The sequence below is a fragment of the Nelumbo nucifera genome, chromosome 7 (assembly GCF_055504915.1).
Source record: "Nelumbo nucifera cultivar China Antique chromosome 7, China Antique-T2T, whole genome shotgun sequence".
NCBI lineage: Eukaryota > Viridiplantae > Streptophyta > Magnoliopsida > Proteales > Nelumbonaceae > Nelumbo > Nelumbo nucifera.
The window spans coordinates 7,811,299-7,827,760 of record NC_142655.1 but is presented as its reverse complement, the minus strand read 5'-3'; the positions used below and the strand labels follow the sequence as shown (position 1 = coordinate 7,827,760).

General features: G+C 39.9%; 1 protein-coding gene across 3 annotated transcripts in view; it reads left to right on the top strand.

The window, feature by feature from the left end:
• The window catches only part of ABCA1 (ATP-binding cassette A1), a 122,056-nt gene that overhangs the window by 83,194 nt on the left and 22,400 nt on the right, over positions 1–16,462 (top strand). For all 3 annotated transcript variants that reach the window (XM_088891699.1, XM_088891700.1, XM_088891701.1), the window contains 3 exons: positions 11,153–11,289; positions 11,374–11,448; positions 11,595–11,898. In XM_088891699.1, the coding sequence (XP_088747825.1) occupies positions 11,153–11,289; positions 11,374–11,448; positions 11,595–11,898 (516 nt within the window). The remainder of the gene's footprint in view (positions 1–11,152; positions 11,290–11,373; positions 11,449–11,594; positions 11,899–16,462) is intronic.

Sequence of the window (16,462 nt, the reverse complement as noted above, 5' to 3'; positions counted from 1 at the left end):
AAGATCAGTGCAGAGGGTGGAGAGCCTCTTGAAGACAAAACTATGTTCCAACGGCTGGTTGGAAAACTCCTATATCTTTTTCTCACACGACCAGACATCAGTTATGCAGTCAACGTTATCAGTCAATACATGCATTCTCCTAGAACTACTCACCTCCTTGCAGTTGAGAGAATATTAGCATACTTGAAGAGATGTGTAGGTAGAGGTATATTATTCAAGAATAATGATCACATGAAGATAGAAGTCTATACAGATGCTAATTGGGCTGGGAGTGCTGATGACAGGAGGTCTACCTCTGGATATTGTGCCTTTGTAGGAGGTAACCTTGTCTCTTGGAGGAGTAAGAAACAAAGTGTTGTTTCTCACTCTAGTGCTGAAGCTGAATATAGATCGATGGCTAATGGTGTGGCTGAAATCCTATGGCTGAAATCATTACTTGAAGAGTTGGGTATTGATTATGAGAAGCCCTTAATGCTGTATTGTGATAATCAGGCTGCTATTAATATAGCTCACAATCCGGTACAGCATGACAGAACTAAGCATATTGAAGTTGATCGACATTTTGTCAGAGAAAGGGTTTCATCTCAAGAAGTGTGTCTCCCGTATATCACCTCCAGCATGCTACTCGCAGATCTTCTCACCAAAGCTGTTCCAAGGAAGAAGTTAGAGGCAGACCTATGCAAGTTGGGAATGACAAATATCTATTCCCAACTTGAGGGGGAGTGTAGAGAACACTGATGTGGTCCCCACTGTGTTCGTATGGCAGCACAACATGTATTCTTTGTTAGTTATGTCTGTTAGTTGGTAGTTATTTCAGTTTTATTATTAGTTTATTTGCCATGTAAGCATTAAGGGCAATTCAGCCCTTTTTCTACAATTAGTAAACATATAAATATTAAGAGTGGGTCGGCAGATTGATTCTATTCGACCCTCTCTCTCCTTTTCTAAAACCCTTTGTGTGCTTCTGCTTTCTCCCTCTTTTCTTCTTCTTTTCTCCATCTGAAATCTTTCTTTTACTTTCGGATTCAAGACTGATTCCTACTCCAATGGGACCGAAATACATAGCAATAATTTTTCCTTCCTCATCCCTATAAACTCCTCCTATACCTGAAGGGCCTGAGTTGCGCTCACTACTTCCATCAAAATTCAGTTTTGTGAACCCAACAACTGGAGGGGACCAAACTGGACTAGTCACAGATTTAAGAGGAGCTGAACAATCCACTTCTTTGCAATTCTTGATAATATCTCCTGCTGAAATACCTTCAAAGGTTCTCATAGTCTTGACCCAATGAACCACCCGAATAGTTATTGTTTTAATGATGACATCCTTTCTTTTTCAGAGAAATTCTTTGATTTATTTCTTCCCAAACTGTCCAGGAAAAAGCTGCTCTCATACATCTCCACAGTGAACATTAATAAGCCATGAATTAACTGAGAATGAATGCCTATTAACCTACTCAGATAGTCATATGGGGACAGACATGGCTGCCAGGCTCTTGAAAATACAGAATGTTCTCTGACTTTCCATCTCCTTTCTTTTTTATATTGATTACAGAGTCTTATAGAAAATTTCTAAAAGGCAACTTTTAATGTCATTAGAAAATGGAGAAACAAGGAATTGACCTTCCATTTTCAGATAGTAACTGAGTAATGTAGTTTCCTCAGTTGGAATTTCTCATTGCCACAAGTATTTGCATTCTAATCAGCATATGACTAACATCACTTTACTATTTGTTCCTTATTTCTACAAATATATTTGTACAATAGTCTAATTTCTTGTAAATACTGTTTTGAACTTGTAATAAATTACTTTAGAATGCAAGGATTATTATGTCCATTTCTAAACTTTATTAATAAGGAGAATAGGAAATCTAAAGTTCATAGATCCTGCAACAAAGGAAAAAAAGCTGAAACCTCAAACAAACACCAGAACAAATACAATATGAAGTTTCCACAATGCAGATTTCTCCTCATCACTCCTCTGGAAACGCTATAAGAGAATGGAATTGAAGGACCTTGGGACCTAAATAAATGAAATGTTATGTTGTTGAGTCCAACATTGTCATTCATTGAAATGCTTAGCTTTGAGGTTCGCTAAATAGTCAATTATAATTGATGTTATGCTGAGAATGACCACCTTCTCAGTCATAGATAGGAGGTGGAAATGCTGGATGGGCCTGTATGTTTGAATTTTTACAGCTGGAAAGGTGAAGTTTATAAGTTCAGAATGGTCCTTTCTGAGCCCAACTGATACAAGAAGGTTTTCAGCAAGTCTTAAAGGAAGAAATTGAGGAAAAGAGGTCAGATGGCAGACCTGCAGAATGCACCATCAGCCAGAAAAGAGGTCAGATGGCAAACCTTGGGTGATTTGGCTGAAAATTAGAGGAGGTGAAGTACACTTATAGTGCTTAATGCTTAAATAATGTAAATTTTCAGCTCGATCAGACAACTGGAAGTACTCCAACTAAAGGCAGATGGCTGATTTTTGGGTAGGGCAGGTCATGGTCAAAGTCAAAGAGAAAGTTGCTTTTTTTTGTTTCTTATTAGTCTATAAGTAGAGGTTGACATGTCTTGCAAAGTATTCCATGCTATTCCAATGGAGTAGTTTTATTTCTGTTCTCTACCATAGCTGGACCTATAAGCTTTGGATATAGAAACCACCCTAATACCATTTCAATTTTTTTTTTTATCAATAACAGAAACTCATAATACTAATAAGAAACAAGATTACATACAGCACTCCGGGAGAGATAAAATGACTTAACTCTCCCCAAGAGAACAAGAAAAGAAAATTACAAATTATTCCAAAACATTTAGTCCCTTCCCACTCCTTGCTTTGCCAAATTATCTGCAAAGGCATTTGCAGTTCTCTTCACCCAGTGAAACTGAATTTCCAATCCCCTGGATAATACCACTTCAAATTTTATTAAATTTAACCTATGGATTCTATCAGACCTCAAATTGAGGTGGGAGAAAAGACTATGCCATTTTACCAATGACCCATAACTGAGTTGTTAAAGCTTTTAAGGTGGCTATTTTCTTTCTTGAAAGACAAATGTACATCATAGGTTGTACAAGGTATACAAGTATTAGAGTCCTGCCCAAAGATTACAAAGACAGTGGATTATCACCCTAAAAAAATAAAACATAAATTAAAAAAAAAAAACACTAAACCATACTTGGCAAGCCCGTCAGCTACAGAACTAAATTTCCTAGGGATCTACCCAATGCTAATATGCAGAGAATCTGCAAGTGTAATCTCCCTTGATTTTCAAAAGATAAGACAGCCACCAAGGGCCACTCTGAGGGTTCAACATCCAGCTGATTGAGTTTGCCAAGTCCCCTACTTTTATGGTGGCCATCTCCCAAGAATTCAAATGAGAGATCAGAAATAGAGGCATTCTCCATTTCAAATCTCCAGCATGAGGAGTGATGTTGAGCTTGTTGTTTTCTATGTAGGGACCATTCATTGTAGTGTTTCTATTAGTGACTTCTCTTGGGTAGATTAGTCAGCATTCTGAATTCTTTTTTTGTAATGAAGTCTATATGGCATAGACGTAGCATGAATTTACCCAAATTCTTTCCTTATCTCTCTTACTATAAGTAATTACAAGGGACTTTCATCCAAGGTAGACAAATCACTGATCAAGTCCTAATAGCTAACGAATGTATGGAGGACATCAGTAGAAGGGGAAAGAAACTTAGAGGAATTTTGGTTTTGGAGATAGAGGTGGTGTGGTTGGATTGAAGGTTGTTTGGCAGCTGCTCATTATTCGGTGCTGGTTAACGGAGTGGTTAGAGATTTTTTTCCAGCTATTAGAGGACTGAGACAAGGTAATCCCCTCTCTCCCTTCCTTTTTACCTTGATAGCAGATGTTTTCAGCAGACTTATCTTGAGAGCGGAATTTGATTAGAGGCTGGAGGGTTGGAAGAGAGGGTGTTATTGTTACACATCTACAATTTACATATGACAACTATCCTGTTTTGTGAGTCTGGGGACCCTTGGTTAGCAAGGAATTTGAAAGGGGTGATAAAACTGTTTGAGGTTGTGTCAAAGTTAAAAATCAACCTTCAAAGAGTTGTGTAGTGGGGCTGAATTTGGAGGAGGAATTGGGTGAGATAGCCGAGGCATTAGGTTGTTTGACATCTAGTTGGCCTTTGAGATATTTGGGTTTACCTTTAAGAGTCAATCCTAGGGAGGGAAGTTTTTGGAACCTTGTGGTGGAAAGTTGTTTTAGGATACTTGTGGCTTGGAAAAGAAGTTATGTGTCCCTTGGGGGTCGAATCACTTTAATCCAATCCACCCTAGCGAATCTCCGAATTTACTTCCTTTCTATTTTTAGGATGCCACAAAGGGAGGTGGTGAAAGTAGAGAAGATGATGAGGAACATTTTATGGGAGCCCGGAGAAGGAAGGATCATTTGGTTAGATGGGAATTATATGCAAGAGAAAGGAGCAAGGGGGTCTGGGATTGGTTAACCTAGGGAAGAAAAGTTCAGCACCATTGGGTAAATGGCTTTGGAAAGGGAAAGACTTTGGCTCAAAGTTGTAGGGAGTATACATGGAGCAGAAGGCAATGGTTGGGATGCTGGCATTTCTCAAAGGGCTACATTGAACTCTCTTTGGAAGGCAATCTGTGGCATTCTTCCCTAATTCTTAAACTTAATCAGGCATGATGTATGTACCAGGGATAGGGTTCTTTTATTGGAGGATTTATGGATTGGTAACTCAACCCTCAAGGACTTTTTTCCTTGTATTCCCTCTCTTGCTTTAAAAATGAACCAGTTCAAAGGTTTGTCTCGTTCTCTTTGTTTTTTGGCTTTAGCTGGGATTTGGGTTTCAGGAGAGATTTGAGAGATTTTGAGCTTGACTAGACCGAACAGTTACTTAGCCTGCTTGATCTTATTTCCTTGGACCCTTTTAACTAGATGCACATATTTGGTCCCCTAACTCTTCGGGTACCTTCTCTTGTGCCTCATTCTTCTCCTCCTTGTGTTCTGACCCTAACTCTCAGTCTTTCCAATGCAAAGAGGTTTAGTCTAAACCCATTCCTCCTATAGTGGGAGCTCTCTGTTAGGAGTCCTCTCTTGAGAAACTAAACACTTAGGACAACCTGCAAAGAAGACGACCTTGTCTCAATATAGCAGTCATACAAGACTACAAATTTGAACAGAAAATAAAAGAAAATTAGAAGAGAAGAGGAGAAGAGAAGAAGAGAGATGGAGAAGAACTCGTTGAAGGGTTTTAGGAGAAGAGAGTAGTTGGTTGTGTTAAACAGCCACCCCACCCTTTGAATTTATATACATTCTTTCATAATTGTAATAGGACTTAATGTTTACATGGAAAGATAAGATAAGATTAAAACTAATCCTACTAGGAAAGCTAATCCTAATCAAGACTTGATTAAATCTATGCTGTCCCATGAGTACACTAATGTGGGGTCAGTTTCCTACACTCCCCCTCAAGTTGGGAGTAGATGTTTGTCATTCCCAACTTGAATAGATCTTCCTCTAATTTCTTCCTTGAAACAGCCTTGGTGAGAAGGTTTGTAAGCTGCATGTCGGAGGTGATGTAGGGAAGGCATACTTCTTGAGATGTAACCCTTTCTCTGATAAAGTGTCGGTCCACTTCAATATGCTTAGTTTTGTCGTGGTGTACTGGATTATGAGCTATATTAATGCCAAGAGTAACTAGCTACAAGAGATAATAGGACTCTGATAGTGGTCATCTTTGCTACTAGTGCAAAAGTTTCTAAGTAGTCAATACCATATGTCTGAGTAAATCCTTTTGCAACTAATCGGGCCTTATACCTTTCAACAGAACCATCAGCATTATGTTTCATAGTGAATACCCATCTACATCCAACTGGTTTCTTTCCTTTGGGCTGATCAACTATTTCCTAGGTATTGTTTCTGATGAGGGCATCCATTTCTACTTTTATTGCATCTTTCCATTCTGGTACTGCCAATGCTTCTTGTATTGTTCTGGGAATAGAAATATTCGCAATGGGTGGAAGAAAAGACTTGTAGGAGGAAGACAAATGATCATAGGACAAGAACTGAGAAATGCAGTGAGTTGTGGATGTGATGCAATAGCGCTTGCCCTTATGGACTGCTATGGGAAGGTCAAGATCATCTAATGAAGGTGAAGGCTCCATGGCAGGATGTCTTTCATCTATAGTATTTGTGGTACCTAGATTTGGATCTGCAGAAAGAACTGGGGCTACTGTGGTATCAGGATCTAGATCTGCAAAGGGGGCTGGGACTGGCTCGGACTGTTGATGTCCGAAATCAACCTTCTCCATTGTCTGTGATAGACTCTCATTTCTCTGCACCTTTGACAACTTTCGTCATTACACCCTTCTTCACTTAATGGGATTGGTAAAGGAACTTCTAATGTGCTAATCCCAGCCTCACTATTCTCCCCCTGAGGAGAAACCTGTGGATAATAGGGTTTATTCTCAAAAAAAGTGATATCCATTGAAACAAATCTTTTTCCAGAAGTGGGTTCATAACAACAATATCCCTTTTGAGTTTGTGCATAACCAAGGAAAATACATTTGGAGGCCTTAGGATCAAATTTGGAACGATGAGGACCAAGGATCTGAACGAAGCAAGTGCAACCAAAGGTTTTAAGTGGAATGGTGAACAATTCTTTATCAAGGTATAGAAGGGTAAATGGAGATTTCATGTCAAGATCCCGTGAGGGAATCTGATTGATGAGATATACTATTGTAAGAACAACATCCCCCCAGTAACGTATAGGCACATTTGAGGTAAATATAATGCCTCTGGCTACCTCCAATATGTATCTATTCTTTCTTTCAGCAACCCCATTCTGCCGTGATGTATGTGGGTAGATACTCTGATGGATAATCCCATGGTCAAGCAAGTAGGAGGCTAATGGGTTTGCAAAATATTCTTTTGCATTATCGGATCTAAAAATTTTAATTTTGACCCCAAATTGGGTTAAAATCATTTTATTAAAGATCTGGGTTAATGCTGGGACCTCATCTCGAGAACGCATAAGGTAAACCTTGGAAAACCGAGTATAATCATCAATAAATAATAGAAAATATCTGTACCCCCCCCCCCCCCCCCATGGCAGTGGTATGATAGGGTCCCCAAACATCAGTATGCACAATTTCAAAAGGAATATTGCTCCTGTTATTACTTAATGAATAGGTTGTCCTACAATGTTTTGCAAGCTCACAACTCTCACATTTCAAACTAGACATTTGGACAGATTCAAATAAACTAGGAAACAAACTTTTCAAGGCCTGAAAGGATAAATGACCCATCCTATTATGCCAAAGCATCACCTGATCAATAGACTGAGAAACGAAGGATTTCTTAGTTTCACTATCTTCCTAATGAGCACTTCCTCCAAGTAGGTAGATTCCATTCATCTCACGGCCAGTCCCAATCACCTTCATTGTCTCCAGATCCTGAAAAACACATCGATCAAGAAAAAAGGTTATTGAGCAGTTCTGCTTTTTTGTAATGCTACTAACTGAAAGCAAGTTAGTATTAAGCTTAGGAACATGCAAGACGGAGGATAGGGAAATGGCATTAGACAACTTGACGTCTCCTTTGCCAGAAATAGGGACAAGGGATCCATCAGCAATGGACAGTTTGTCTTTGCCAGAAGACAAATGATAGGTAGAAAAAAGTGATGGCAAGCCAGTCATATGGTCAGATGCTCTTGAATCTATTATCTAAGAATGTTCTGTATTACTTGAAGCTGAAGCATGATAAGCTGAGGCCCGATTACTTGATTGAGCAAAATATGAGGTTGAAGGAGCTAATGGTGGCTGGGGAGATGATATTGAGTTACTAACTTCACTTTCCAACTGTTTCAGAGTAGCTCGGACAACAGCTAGGGTGTCTAGAGGAGTGCCTCTTGAGGCTGTTGAGGCTGCACTATTAGTGTTAACAGCCATATTAGCATTCCCCTTTTTGTTTCTGAGTTTTGCTGGAACTATATGTGGATGCAACTTCCAACAAGTGTCTTTAGTGTGTGTAGGTTTCTTGCAATGTTCACACACTAGGTCCTTCTTAGCCTCTTTCTTCATATTCCTTTCCTTATCTCCCCCAGACTTGGGTTTAACTGCTGCCAGGGCAGATTCGAAAGGTTGCTGCTGCAACATAACCTTTCTCCTAGTCTCCTCACTGTGCACTTGGGAATAGGCTTGAGACAGAGTCACACCCTCTCTTGTCAACAGCTGCTGTCTTATAATATCATACTCAAAATTTAAACCAGCTAGGAACTCAAATACTTTGTTAGTTTCGACTTGTCTTCTGTAAGTCTGTGCATCTCTCTGACTTTCCCATTCTATTGTCTCAAGATGGTCAATTTCATGCCACAGAGATTTTAGGGTTGAAAAATAAACAGAGACCTGTTTCTCTCATTGTTTGAGATTTCTAACTTCCCATTTCAGCTCATAAGCCCTAGCAACATTAAGGGGCTGAGAGTAGGTTTCTTTCACAACATCCCATATTTCTTTAGTTGTTTTTGCCCATAAGTAATTTCGACTAATGTATGGTTGCATGGAGTTGCGCAGCCATGTCATCACCAAATAATTTTCCTGAATCCACCTAGCATAAGTGGGATCCTCCTTAGTTGGTTCCTTCACATCCCCCAACAAGTAGTTCAGCTTTCCTCTTCCCCCAATGACCATCATGGCTGATTGGGCCCACTCTAAGTAGTTTGAACCATCAAACTTTACAGTTGTAACTGTACCAGTCAGCCTACTAGGTCTGCAGCAGGTAATAGTAGTAAAAGAAGCCATAATTTCTGTGATAGTCAGCCTATTGAGACTGATAGCAGTAAAAAAACTGTTACAGTTCTGTTGTAACAGTCCTGCTGAAACAGCTCTACTGGATCTTCCAGAGAGCAAACAAATCGAAGGAGACAAGTCCTGAAGCAATAACAGCCCTGAAACTTGAGGGTTTTCTCTTAAACCCTAAAAAGGCCTAACAGAAATCTTCTAGAGTTTTTTTCGTACCTCTTATATCAAGGTATTCTTGCTGCCGATCTTAAGAAAGATTGAAAAACTTACCAGAAAATTCTGAAAAGCTCTGATCTTGATGAAAACTTCTGGAGTTTTGATCGTCTCTCTCAGTCTTGAAGAGAAAAAAAACTGATCTTGAACCAGAAATCTTCTGAAATTCTGATTGCCACCTCTAGTCTTGACAAGAACTGATCTTGATCCTCTAATCTTGAAGGGGAAATTCTGATCTTGAACAGAAATCCTCTGAAATTCTGATCACAACCTCTAGTACTGATTGAACAGAGATCCTTTGAAATTCTGATCGCCACCTCTATTGATCTTGATCCTGTTCTCTTCCTCTGATTCTTCCTGGTTATCAAAGATACGATCCAATCTTTGGACTGCTGCTGTAGATAACCTCCAAGAATCAGCCGAAGAGAGCTTTCTCTATTCTTCCATCCCTAGGCAACTCTCATGTGGTCGGCTGGATCAAACTCACATGAGAATCCCTAATCCAAGCTTTGATACCAAGTAGTCGTACAAGTCTACAAATTTGAACAGAAAATAAAAGAAAATTAGAAGAGAAGAAGAGAGATGGAGAACTCGTGGAAGGGTTTTAGGAGAAGAGAGTGGTTGGTTGTGTTAAACAGCCACCCCACCCTTTGAATTTATATACATGCTTTCATAATTGTAATAGGACTAAATGTTTACATGGCAAGATGAGATAAGATAAGGTAAGATAAGATTGAAACTAATCCTACTAGGAAAGCTAATCCTAATCAAGACTTAATTAAATCTATGCTGTCCCACGAGTAAACTAATCTGGGGTCCACAGTTTCCTACAAATATCCCCCAATTGGTGTGTCCTCTGCAAAGCAAATGGAGAAAGTTGCTACCATCTAATAATATCCTGTCCTTTTGTTGCAGATCTCTGGAAAAGATATTTAGTCTTTTTGGGTGCAGGTGGACAATGTCAATGCAAATTAGTAATCTATTTGAACCTACAACCCTCAGGTGGCCTAAGAAAAGAGGTAGAGTAGTGTGGAGGTGTGTTAGAGCTGCACTGGTTTGGACTGTCTGGGAGGAAAGAAATTCCAGAATTTTTTATGAGAAGGAAAGGAATGAGGTCAATGTTTGGGAATGCTTTCTTAATAGAGCCATCAACTGGGTGCAGACTTTGGAACTCTTGTCTCCATTGTCCTTTGATGACTTATTGAGAATTTGGGGAGCTCAACTTTGATGGTAAGCCGCTTGTAGAATGGAAATCTCCTGAAGAAGGTATCATTAAGCTCAACTTTGATGGTAGCAGCCTAGGCAATCCAGGAACCTCCGGTATTGGGGGAGTGTTTAGAAATGCAGAGGGGTTAATTATCGCTCTATTTTCTGGCCCTATAGGAGTAGGGGATTCAGTTAATGCAGAAAGTCAAGCAGTGTTGCAAGGAGCTGAATTGTGAACAGCTCTTAATTGAAGATGATTCCAAGCTGGTGATCCAATGGTTAAAAGAGCCAGAAACAGTAGCCTGGTCCTATTGGGGGGTTTTACGAAGATTCTGATGGTTAACTACAAACATGTCTGTCCATTTCCAATGGGAAAGATCTGCAAATGGGTTAGCAGACTCACTAGCTAAACAAGGGGTGCATAGGAATCAGATGTTTTGGGCTAAGCTGTAATTCTTTGTTTTGATCTGAGGCTGCATCTCTCGCCTCTTTTTGGGAACCTTCTGTGTGTACCTCTTATAATTCTATTAATAAAACTTCTCATTGTTCATAAAAAAAAAATGCTTGAGTTAGTAGTTTCTACCATTCAAAGGCGTGGTGCTATTGGAACATTATACTGTTGGAATACCAAGATCAGTAAACATGTTAATGAAACCAATTCTCAGAGTCGGGTTTTTAGAATCTCAAATGGACTGCTATGATCAATTTTAGGCCATCTGTTAATTTCACTTTATTGAACTACAAAAATTTGGCTTGATATAAATGAAAATCCTGCTTGCATATATAAGTTGCAGAAAACTGAACAGTAACACACTAACACTTAGCATGTTGAGTTATTATGGCAATAAGCAATTAGGCATAAGTTTTCCTTCTTCACATGATGAAATCATTCTCTATTGAGGAGTTGAACATTGTTTCTCTACTGTTACTCATAAACTATAGGTATGGATCCCATAGCCAAACGATTTATGTGGGAAGTGATATCCCGCCTTTCAACCAGACTGGGGAAGACAGCAGTTATTCTGACTACTCATAGTATGAATGAAGCTCAGGCCTTGTGTACGCGGATTGGAATAATGGTATGGCATTACATTGATATGCATAAGCCTAGATCAAGGGTATTAAATATTGACAAGGTCATTCTCTCATTATGAAACTTGAAGGTTGGCGGTAGGCTTCGATGCATTGGAAGTCCCCAGCATCTGAAAACACGTTTTGGGAATCATCTTGAGCTAGAGGTATTAAATGACTCTGGTCATACTATTATTTTGTTCATGTGTTTTGATAGTGTTTTTTTTTTTTTTGATAAGTTATGTTTAGATATAATGTTCATACACTATACATTTTCCTTCTCAAGAAAAAAAAACACTGTTCATTCATTTAGGTGAAGCCTACTGAGGTCAGTTCTACAGAGTTGGAGAAACTGTGCCGAAGAATTCAAGATAAGCTTTTTGAGGTTCAATGCCATTCAAGAAGCATATTGAGTGACCTTGAAGTCTGCATTGGAGCAATTGACTCCATAACACCAGAAAATGTTTCGGTGGCAGAGATTAGCTTGTCACAAGAGATGATTATGATAATTGGACACTGGCTTGGGAATGAAGAAAGAATAAGGGCGCTTTTATCTTCTATACATGTTACTGATAGTGTGTTTGGCGAGCAATTATCAGAGCAACTAAAACGTGATGGTATTTTCATCCTGTACACCTTCATTTAAACTCTTCTCTAATAGCTATTTTGTTATTTCCAAGTATTTTAAAAGTTGATCAATGCTGGATGTGTCTGATAATATAAACTAGATTTTGCAATGTTTCCATAACTTTTAGTTAGGGAAGCTCTGTATATAATTTATTTTACCTGACATATATGATATAAATGTCATGGATTATAAGACAATAATTTGGAGAAAGAATTGGTGAACATTAAGACCAATTTCTCACTGAATCATGTTTTCAAGAAGTCAACACATCAATTAATTTCTATTTAATGCACCAAATTCCTCAAAATATTTACATGACCAGGTCACTGATGTGGTATCCAGTTGAATTTGTGACATAGAGCAGAAGTTGGATTTAGATCTTATTGCCTTTTAGAAATTCACAGCCCTTTATTAAGGCTGTTTTGCATGGAGTCTTCTAAATGGATTACCAGGTGATCATTACATCAGCAGAACACTAAAATAAATTGATAATTATATAATGAAACTGTTGAAATAATTTAGTTGTTGGTGTTAGGGTCTGTTTGGCTAGTTAAAGCGTTTTTTTATTTCTATTTTTTTTACTTCTGTTATGTCTATTATTGTACTCACTTATAGCAGCGGCACAAGGGTCTTTTCCCTTCTTATTTATGCCGCCCTATATATATTATAATAAAAGCTGGCGCCGCCAGCAAGCACTGTTACATTGTCAATCCCTTCTCTTCTCTTCTCCCTTCTCTCTTCTTCTTCTCTTTTCTTCTCTTCCTCTTATTTCTGGCCGGCCACACTGTCAAGATGGTATCAGAGCAGGAATACTGACTGAGAGAACAGATCGAACAAACTTCACTGAGAGAACAGATCGAACAGACTTCACTCTTCCAACTTGCTGAATCTGGGCGGAACAGAGATCTGAATCTGGACTGAGGAAAACAGATCTACAACTGGTACAATCCTTCCTTTTTTCTCTTCCTTGCCCTCCTTGGTCGTGTACCAAGTGAAAAAACCAAATGAATCTGGGCTTCTGAATGCTGTCAGATCTTTATACCTCTGTTTTTTGGGATCGTGTGATTCTGTTCCTGTGTTAAGGCGACTGTAGGTCAAGGATGACCTGTTATCTCAATTATTTGGCTTGATTATAAGTGTTAAGGATCTCTCCTGCTGATTAATGTTCTTAGACATTCTGGAAGGCTGGTAGGTTAGGACTGTTAAACCGTACAGGTCTGAAATCTGCCGAATATTGCCTTTTTTTTGTCCTGAAATTGGTACTGTTTGTGCTTAGACTGTTTTCAAACCCAAGTGTGTGGGTGTGGACTGAGTGGAGCATTTTTTTGTGGAGTAAGGAGGGGTCCTAAGTCCGGTGTTTGGGACTGATTGTCTGTTTTGACCATGTCGTCTGAGAATTCTGCTACTTCAGAGATTTCAGGGAGCCACAATGGAGTGAGTGGGGGAATGGATATGAGTTTCCCCATGGCTGTTATTCTCTTTGATGGGTTGAACTACCTTGAGTGGTCTAGAGGAATAAAGCTCTACATCACTGCTAGGGGGAAAATAGGATACATCAATGGGAGAGTAAAGGAACCGAAGTACGGAAGTGCTGAATATGATAGGTGGAACCCAGAGAATAGTATAGTGGTGTCTTGGCTCTTGGTTTCCATGCTGCCACAGGTAAGGAAGACTTTTATGTGGGCTGAAACTGCTTGTGAGATATGGGAACAAGCGAAGTCCACCTATTCAGAGCAAAGACACTATGCCAAGATATATCAATTGCAAGTTGAATCCTCTACTTGCAAGCAGGGGGAGAGGAGTCTCTCGATGTACTATTCTGATTTGACATCGATATGGAAAGAACTTGATCACTATCAGAATGTGAATTGGAAGTGATGAAGATGCAAAGGCGTATAAGTCACTTGTATCTCAGCAACGACTCTTTGCCTTTCTCCTAGGACTGAATCCTTCATATGAGTCCATCAGGGTGCAGATCTTGGGTAGTAAAGACTTGCCATCAGTTCAGGAGGTGTATGCCTTAGTGTAGTCAGAAGAGAGTAGAAGAAGTGTGATGAATTGTGTAGAAGGGGAGTCAGTTGCCCTAGCTGTCCGAGGAAATTCAGATACAAATGTCGGAAGTGTTTTTAAAAAAGGTGACTTGAAAGCTAAATTACTGTAGCCGAAGTAGCAGAAAAGAGAAGAAGAAGAAGAAGAAGAGATGTTGGAATGTCGAACTGCACTACTCAGTCGACAGTACTATTATTTATATTATGATGTAGTACAATGATACAGGAAGTTACTAGAATGCCCCTGATTAGTGATGGGACACCCAGACAACTTAAAACATTAAACAGGATTAGGCCCATTAACAAAGGCCCAGTACAGGATAACTTAAACTTAAGTATAGGCTAATAAGAACTCTTATCAGCCGAATACTCATACATACAAAGACTTCAATCCAACACTCCCCCTCAAGCTAAGCATGGATATCAATCATGTTTAGCTTGCCAAGCATGTCCCTAAACTTTGTTACTGCCAGCTCTTTAGTCAGTACATCTGCAATTTGCATCTCAGATGGAGTATAAGGCACACAGAGTTCACCCGAGACAATTCTTTCTCTAACAAAGTGCCGATCAATCTCAATATGTTTTGTCCTGTCATGCTGCACGGGATTGTTGGCAATGTTGATGGCAGCTTTATTGTCACAATACAGCCTGAGAGGACCTTCAGCCTTAATGCCAAGTTCTTTAAGAAGAGTTCTGAGCCATAAGAGTTCAGCAACCCCATGGGCCATAGCTCGATACTCTGCTTCTGCATTTGATCTAGCCACTACATTCTGCTTCTTACTATGCCATGTGACCAGGTTTCCTCCCACAAATGTACAGTAACCCGAGGTTGACTTCCTGTCTCCAATAGACCCAGCCCAATCTGCATTAGTGTAGGCTTCAATTTCAATTCTATTGTTTTTCCTGAAGAGAATTCCCTTCCCTGGGCAAGTCTTTAAGTACCTGAGAATCCTTTCAACTGCTTTCATATGAGGGATCTTTGGAGAGTGCATAAATTGACTGACAACATGCACAGCATAAGCAATATCTGGCCGAGTGAGGGATAAGTATATCAGCTTCCCTACCAATTTTTGGTATCTCTCTTTATCACAGTAGTCCTCCCCTACTGATTCCTGCAAGCCATGATTCTGTTCCATTGGAGTATCTGCTGGCCTGCACCCCATCATGCTTGTTTCCTCTAGGAGGTCAAGAACATACTTCCGCTAACATATGTAGATTCCCTCTCTTGACCTAGCAACTTCAATCCCAAGAAAATATCTCAAATGACCCAAGTCTTTGATCTCAAATTCAGAAGCTAGAAACTCCTTCAGTCTTTTTATCTCTTCCAAGTCATTCCCGGTAATTACCATATCATCCACATAAACAATGAGTGCAGTAAGTTTGCTATCCTCTCCTTATGAACAAGGTATGGTCTGCACCACTCTGAGTGTACCCCACTTTCTTCATGGCCCCACAGAGCCTCTCAAACCATGCACGGGGAGATTGCTTCAACCCATATAATGCTTTCCTCAGTTTGCACACCTTTCTACTAAAGTCATAGCCTGGTGGAGGTTCCATAAATACCTCTTCATGAAGGTCACCATTTAAGAAGGCATTCTTCACATCCAGCTGATGAAGTTCCCATGAAAAATTTGCTGCTAGTGATAATAGAACCCGAATTGTGTTGAGCTTTGCTACTGGGGCAAAGGTTTCTTTGTAGTCAATCCCTTCTTTCTGAGTAAACCCCTTTGCCACAAGTCTGGCCTTGTACCTTTCAATGGACCCGTCCTCCTTGTGCTTTACAATAAACACCCACTTGCACCCAACAGTGATCTTCCCCTCTGGCAGATCCACTAATTCCCAAGCTCTTGCTTTCATTAGGGCTTTCATCTCTTCATTCATAGCTTCTTTCAACCTTGGATCAGACACAGCCTCTGAGTACCTAGAAGGAACACGCACAGAGGAAAGAGCAGACACAAAGGAGTGATAGGCAAGAGATAAATGTGAGTAAGAAACAAAATCAGCAATGGGGTGCTAGGTGGTGCAAGAGCGGATAGGCTTACGGAGAGCAATAGGAAGATCCAAATCAGAAGTATGAGAGTTGAAATTACCTTGGATTGTAGAGACAAATTGATCTGAGTCCAACTGGTTGCTGTCATGAGGTTGAGGGCCCCTTTTTCTTCTATTGTACGTAAGTATCTCTTTTTGTTGCCTATCGGAGCCTTCAGGAACATCTGCAGCATCAGGAGAGGTAACCGGCACAGTGGGAGCCTCACTGGGTTGACCCGGAATGTCACAACAAGGAGTAGGAGGAGAGGATGGAAGACCCGAGGCAGATAGGGGAACAAAAAAGGAGGGAGAACGAGAATCCTCTTCCATCCCACTGGTCTCCCCCTGAAGAGGATTCTGAGAAGACTGAAAATAGGGTTGAGACTCAAAGAAGACCACATCTCTAGTGACATACTTTCTCTTGGAGACAGGGTCATAACACTTGTAACCCTTTTGTGTAGGAGAGTACCCCAAGAA